General features: G+C 41.3%; 1 protein-coding gene across 1 annotated transcript; it reads right to left on the bottom strand.

The window, feature by feature from the left end:
- Positions 1-6,186: 6,186 nt before the first annotated feature.
- Positions 6,187-7,099, bottom strand: LOC104452476 (60S ribosomal protein L23). Its single transcript, XM_018859845.2, is given in 3 exon segments — positions 6,187-6,473; positions 6,475-6,595; positions 7,033-7,099. Coding segments are annotated over 3 exon segments (324 nt in total). The 5' UTR covers positions 7,046-7,099; the 3' UTR covers positions 6,187-6,283.
- Between the last annotated feature and the right edge of the window lie 639 nt (positions 7,100-7,738).

The raw sequence follows: 7,738 nt of genomic DNA, 5'->3' as shown, positions 1-7,738 counted from the left end.
CTTCTTCCTTTGGCCGTGGCTGGCCGCCAGCCGTTGAGGGCCGGCGACCTCGCCAGAGTGTCACCAGCCCCCGGCGAGGCCGAGCTCGCCTAGCCACCGACAAGGCTTAGCCTGGCCAGGCCATCGCCAGGTCAACGTCGCCCAACAATGGCCCGACGAGGCTGAGCCTCGTGCCGGCCGATGAGGCTTAGCCTCGCCTTGGCTGGGCGAGCTCGAGCTCGCCCGAGGGCCGATAACCGACCAAAAGGAAAAAAAAAAGAGAAATATAATAAAAATATTGAAAAATTAAAAGAAACAACAAAATTATACAAGTTTACAAAACGTATTTTTATTCTTGAAGTAGAAATTTTTTTCAATTACCAAGCACGTTCTTATACTTAGAAATTATTCATTGGAAAGAAAAAAAAAAAAAGAACTATTTCTGTTCAAAAATTGTTTCTCGGAATAGAATCGTTACCAAACGAGTCCTTAGTCTAACAAGGAAAGCAAAGAGACTTGCCGTACATCTTGCTTCCAAGGGAAGTCCACCGTCCTCTCTCGGCTCTTTATGTCTTCGTTTTTTTCTTTTGACTTCGGCAATAATCGCTTATGAGGTTTGAAGTTAGTTTTCGCCTCCTAGAGTTGCTTAGGGTGCGCATGACAACATTTCTATCTCTCGATTTCTCTGTTTTTTACTCCTCGGAACATGTTTGGAACAGAAATCCGTTTGGTAATGCAATTTAATTTTTCTATTTCTGCAAAAAAATTCTATTCCAAAAATAGATTTAAAATAGAAATCTGAAGTTAAAATTTTTAACTTTTATATTTCTGAAACAAAAATGAGAAATCAAAATTTTTCTCATCATTTACTCTTGTCACCGCCCATCGCCCACCGGCCTCCCGTGAGACGCTAGACGCCCGCCGCCGACCGTCGGCCACTTAACTCTAATCACCCATTGTCAACCATCGGCCGTCAAATGCCGATGCCCATTGGTCATTAGCTACTCATCGACAACCGTTGGACGCTGGAGGCCCATCGCCGACAACCGGACGTTCGCCACTTGCCACCGGCCGTTGGATTTCGGCCGCCCGCCGGACTTCGACCAATGGCCACCGGCCACTGGACTCCGGATGTCGGATGCCGGTCGCCAGCTAGTTGAACGTCAGACACCAAACTTTGGACGTAGGATACAGGATGCCGGTTGTCAACCGCCGAATGTCGAATGCCAAACTCTAGACGTCAAACGCCGGACGTCGGACGTTGGACTCCGGACTTCGGCCGCTCGCCGCCACTCACCGCACGTCGGACTCCGGCTGCTTGCCGCCGCTCGCCGGAAGTTGGCTCCAACCACCGGATGCCGATATTCGCCGTTCCTAAAAATAGAAATTTTATTCTTTTACCAAAAGAATTTTTATTTCAAAAATAGAAATTTTAAATCGTTATCAAACGCGTTTCTTTACTCAGAAACTCATCCATGAAATAAAAATTGATTTCTGTTTCAAAAATGTTGTCATGCGCGCCCTAGTTTATACCTGCTCAGTTTGTTAATAGGTAAGCCAACGGTGCAGGGACCCAACACGAAAGTTTCCTTTCTCCGGCACAAGCATGACCGTTTGTTTCAAAAGCTAACGGTACGGTTAGCTGAACATTTATGCTGCCCACCATCGTTACTAACTTTCCATGCTGGGAAAATATGTATTTTTCTATTCGTGAGTAACATTCTGATCCAACCTTTCTAATAAATTATACTAAAAGTAGACTTTTGAACATATAATCTAATGAGAGGAGACTTTCTTTTTTTTACAAATGAAAGTTTCAATTTTTACACGTAGCGAAAGAGACATTATTTAACTTTATTGAGCTAGATCTTTATTCTTCAAATAAAATGGACATGTACAGTATGAGTTCTAAAACTTATCGCGAAAGTGTAATTATGTCCTAAAACTTTCAAAAAAATTCAATCAAGTCTCAAAACCTGTCAAATTTGTGTAATCGAATTCTTTAGTTAACACCGTGAATTTATTTAACGGAAAACGTTGACGTAGCATTTTTAAATTCATTTCTCTCTCTTATGTGGCATTTTTATTAAGTTGTTCCTTTAAATTTTATTCAAATAATATTTAAAAACTAAAAAAAAAGTTAAAATAATTTTAAGAAAAAACAACTGGAAAAAGAAGAACAAAAAGGGGCAGGGGCTGCAACTGCGGCCCATCGCCGGCCCAGTGGGGGCCCACGTCACCTAGATATGGGCATGCCGCCCTAGCTTTAGGCGAGGGCCGGTGAGGCGTCGCCTAGATCTAGCGAGTTTCGCTAGCCCCCAGGGGGCCTTGCTTGGGCGTAGCAACGGTCACCCAGTGATGGCAACACACATTGGCAAGCTCTTGCGCCTTTTTGTTCTTCTTTCTAGTTTGTTTTTAATTATTTTGAATAAAATTTAAAAGGAAAATTAATAAAAATGTCACGTAGGAGAGAGAAATTAATATAAAAGCCACGTTAGTGTTTTCCATTATATAAATTGACGGTGTTAACGAAATGACTTGATTGTACTAATTTTAAGACTTAATTAGATTTGTTGAAAATTTTATGATTCAATTGTACTTTTGCGAAAAATTTTAGGACTTGTAGTGCACATATCCACAAAAAGCTGAAGTTTTGGTTAATGAAAGTAAAAATTTGAGATATATTGTTAATGTCTCGATCCAATTACAAATATTTTCACTGGATTTGAATATGTATGAGTACACAATAAATTACCTTCTTCTTTTTTTCCGAATAAAGTGATTTTAAATTACCGGGTTAGCTTTTAATATGGATTGCAATGATGCCTGCGAAGAGAAGGAATCCAATTCCATAGGTCAGGTAAGGATTTGCCCCAAATCCTGATGTACCCGAACCGGTTTGACTCAAGAAGGGCCAACCCATTCCACCGGAGTTAGACTCATTATTAAGTTGTGGGTTTCCTCCCCTTGCCCGCCATTGATTCTCTCGGCAAAGCTAGTGGAACTTTGGGTCGAATTCATCTGACTCGTTTGGCCCGGAATAGGTTGAACTTGGATTGGGACCCATTGAACATATGGGCCCGAAAAATTTGCCCTGAATTGGGGTAAACAAAACCTTGTCTCTCCTCAGGGGTCGGCAATTGATTCTCTTCTTGCGTCTGGTTTTCTGTCACCAGATTTGTTTGTTCATCCAAAGGTGAATCCTTGGACGTTAGAAGAAATTTCTGGATCTTGGGATGTACCGGATTTTGAAGCTTGGTTTCTCGGCATTTTGTTTCCTTGCTGATTTAGCCCAGAAAAATTTTGCAAGCTTGACGTGGGAAAAGAAAGGAAACAAAAGAACATAAAGAAAGAAAAAGGGTTTGGACAAAGAAGAAGAAGAAGAAGAAGGGAAGACAAAAAAGGAGCGGAAGCTAGAAGATGGGCTCCATGTCAGAATATTAGATGGAAAGAAGTCGAGAATTATACAGCTTACAGCCCTATTAATAATGTACAAGCCTGAACTAATTAGAGAAAAGAAATATACAAAATGAGGAAAGAATAATTTCCCAAATATACAAAATTCTAATTTTCTCTAAATATACCAATTAGATCAATAAAGATCAATTATGATCAATTATGGGCAACAATATCTTCAACATACGCGCGTAAATGGAATGATGTTCTCAACTTCCACACTCGATGAAAATCAGAAAGCTTGAAGGCCCCAAGTTATCGAAAGTCGAAAGAAATTCTCCTTGGTTCAATAAACTCGAGTTCCTTGATGGAGCACCCAGATTCGAAGCTCAAGCGCGAGAACACCGTTATTTGCAGAGCACGGATGTCGCATGGTAGGCGGTGGTTTCCGGCACCAATCAACGGTGGACAAGGCTTCTGGAACGCCTAGAAGATCGAGAGAGAGAGAGAGAGAGAGAGAGGCTTGTTGCTGCTCCAATTCCTAAGCGTTTGACGTGCATTTCAGTTCTCCTTTCTCCTGCCGAGTGGCTCTTTCTTCGTTTGCACGATGACCTCGTCACTTCTCTCACTTATCATCTTCATCATCGTCCCCATCTTCGCCACCACCGTCGCCATCCATCTCGAGTCCTGCTTTGCCGGCGAAATCAACATTTTCCTCAATCCGATCGCTTGCATATTCGTATTTCTTTTCTGTGATTCCTCGCCGGAGCTGAGGATCCTCCAGAAAGGCGGCAACGGAGCTTGTCGTCTTTTGGTGTGCACGCGCAGGTGATCGTCGCATGCAATAGCAATGAAACAAAGGCCAGGAACACGGACTTTGCTATTCACCGAGGGATTTCAAGGACGGCAAAGTGTGTCTACTGCTTGCATGTTGCAAGCACGCGTACCACAAAGGTTTGTGCTGGCCCGTGGTTTTTGGAGAAATGACGATGCCAGATGTGTTGCACGAGTTCCACATGGACGAACCATCAGTCGCCCAAGTCAACGAACCAGTGCCACGGGTACTGCAGGTTCTTCTCATAGTTTCACTGAGGGTGGGGGCATAATGAGGACGAATTTCATGACCAAAAGTAGCCAGCAATTTCAGTCACCGTCTAGTGTCGGTCACTTTGAATCATGACTTATCATCTTGGAGATAATTCAATGTGCTTCAGATGTTGGATGCGCGATAGAAACCTGCTTCAATCAAGGAAGCTGATGACTAAAACCATTAGCTAACCCTGGCATAACCCACGATTTCATTGCGTATTAACTTTCCAAGTTGAGTGAAAAAAAAAAAAAAAAAAAATCTACTTTCTTCTAATCTTTTTTGGGAGAAGACTTTATTTTCTCCAATTTGACATTTTTTCCGGACGAACCTGACTATAATAATGGATAATGGGGGTATGAACGAGCTACGCACGAATCTTTTCTGTACATGGGGCCCGTGCCATGGCAAGTTTAACACAAACTTAACTTTGTCAACCGCTCTTTGAGAACGTGTGTAGACTTCTTGAATAGGAAAGAGACCAGACCACCTGTCACACAAGCAGCCATTTTATTCATTACCTCCGTGCGACCCCCGCCAAAGTTCATGCTCCGGTCGCGTCTGATTTTCCAGAGGGATAGGAAGTGTTGGGTAGATTTGAGGTTGTACATTGATTATGATATCTCATGTAAAATCAATTGGGGAAGGCCAATGATATATAAATTAACATTCATTATCTATTAGTTAAAGTATTTATTTTAGTTTAGTTAGATAAAACACGTCGAGTATATAAATAGTATCAGGACGATTATCATTTATAACTAAAATACTTTTATTTTAAACTAGGTTCATCTCCTATTCGATTACAGTATATTGCTTCACCTACACGAAATAGGCTAACTTGTTACATTGACACTGGACTATACAAAAAAACTTGCCCGTGATTGCTTGCCACTTTAACACTTCTTCTATTCAAAGAAGAAGACATTTCGATCTAGTTTCTTCTTGGGGGGGAAAACAGCCTTGTCGGCAAGGAGAGAAAGGAGAAAACGGGAAATGATCAAAGCGGGAGTTTTTCTATTAGATAATTTGTTTCAAACCTACGAAAACTCAAAAAAAAAAAAAAAAAAAAAAAAAAAGGAATTGGAGCTGCATTAAGAAGATAAAAAAAAGACACTACTGGTCTTTGTAGGCAAAAAAAGCATGAATGCATTCAAAGACCAGTAGTGTCTTTTTTTATCTTCTTAATGCAGCTCCAATTCCTTTTTTTTTTTTTTTTTTTTTGAGTTTTCGTAAGTTTGAAACAAATTATCTAATAGAAAAACTCCCGCTTTGATCATTCCCCCCTCTCCCTTTCTCTCCTTGCCAACACGACTTTGTCTTCCTCCAATAAGAAATGTCTAGTTCCTCATATTAGAGTGGCAAGCAATCACGAGACAAGTTTTTTGTATAGTCTAATGTCAATGTAACAAATTAGCCCATTTCGTGTAGGTGAAGCAATATACTGCCGATCCAATATGTCCCTAATTGAATAGGGGATGGACCTAGCTTCTAGAAAAAGTATTTTGGCCTATCATAAAAACATATAAGTTACGAACGATAGTTGTCTATTTATATAGTCAATGTGTTTTATCTAACTAAATCAAAATAAATACTTTAATAATAGATAGTGAATATTAATTTATATATCATTGACCTTCCCTATTGATTTTACTTGAAATATCACAATTGGCCTTCCCATTGATTTTACTTGAAATATCACAATCAACCTTACCATGAGAACGTGAAGGGAAACTTACTAAAAGTTCAGATGCACATTGGTACATGCAACCACAACAACCCAATTAAGAGGCAAGTGGACAACCGAAGCATATAATCCAATTAAACAAAAAGACAATAGTGATCCCGACCTTCAAAGTACATGTAGATGCCGTCCTTTCTGCGCCACGGCTTGCGCTGCCTGACGATGACTGCAGGCATGACCTTCTTCCTGAGGTCGGGCTTCCCCTTCTCGACGGTGGCCATCATCATGTCTCCAACACAGGCAGAGGGCAACCTGTTCGAGGACCCTGATTCCCTTTACCGAGATAATGTAGAGATTCTTGGCCCCCGTGTTGTCCGCACAGTTAACTGTGGCCGCCACCGGCAGACCCAGCGACATCCTGAACTTGTTACCCGCACTACCTCCGCGTCCTAAAAGATCGACAGATCATCAGAAACACAAATTCCAAACTGCCCGTTTCACCATCCCGACTACCCAGACCAAATTTCCCCAGAATCACACGAATGGCAACCGAATTTGGACCATCCAGTTCCCTCTCAAGCTACAATCATATTCAGCCAAAAGCACCCACAACGCCCGATCAACACAGAGAGCTTGTCTATCTCAAGAGATCCCACCAGTCTAAACCCACGAGTAAAAACTTAAGCTGCCATGAACCAAGCATCGATTTTTTCTCAAGCTAATTCAAATGGGTAAGTCCAAAAGCAAGATCTTTTACGAGAAAACTACCTAGCAAGGAGGCAAATGAAATCGAACACTGCGGCCATAGATTGATCGCCGCATCTTCCCAGGCAAAGCCATATGACACAAAGCAGAAAAGAGAGAAGGAGAGGGAGAGGGGGATGACCTCGCTTCGACATTTTCGTCGGCAGGAGAAGAGAAGCGACCACCAAGCAGAGACGCGACAACGGTTTTGGGAGGCTGCCGAAAGCCTTCAATATATAGCGGCGAGAGAGAGCCGAAGAAAACCGTAGGCGAGAGTGGGGGGGGCGGTGGCGGTGGCGGTGGCGGTTGTCGGGGAACCGCCATCGCTAGTGGTTTTGGGTTTCTTTGCATCGGCCCATATGTCTCTGCCGAAAAGCCCATCTATACACGGTCCACCTGATCTCTGGGCTTTTTTTGCTTTTTGATCGATTTTACTCTACTTTCACTTTCAAACATTTATCCTAATCTTTGGGAATTTTATTTGTTACGAAAATGCAATTAAATCTTAAAATTTTTTAAAAAAACTATTTTCATGAAAGTATAATTAAGTGACAAAACTCATAATAAAATGTAATCGAGTCATAAGATTTTCAAATGTGTAATTAATAGCATATTTGTGAAAGGCCGATAATATAAACATTATCGATCGAAGGAAATTGCTGTAAGGTAAAAAATTCAACCTTTTCCTCCTATTCATTTACAGGGAATGATCTTATACCATCCATAATATCTGACATGTATTATCCTAGAAATCGCTTGATTTAGACACAAAGAGAGAATGTCCATTTCATTAAAATCCTGTTAATATAATGAGGATGAGATAAGAGATTATGCTAAGAGCAATCGAC

The sequence above is a fragment of the Eucalyptus grandis genome, chromosome 7 (genome assembly GCF_016545825.1).
Source record: "Eucalyptus grandis isolate ANBG69807.140 chromosome 7, ASM1654582v1, whole genome shotgun sequence".
NCBI classification, from domain to species: domain Eukaryota; kingdom Viridiplantae; phylum Streptophyta; class Magnoliopsida; order Myrtales; family Myrtaceae; genus Eucalyptus; species Eucalyptus grandis.
The sequence above is the reverse complement of the archived record's forward strand: the minus strand, read 5'-3'. Positions and strand labels throughout refer to the sequence as shown.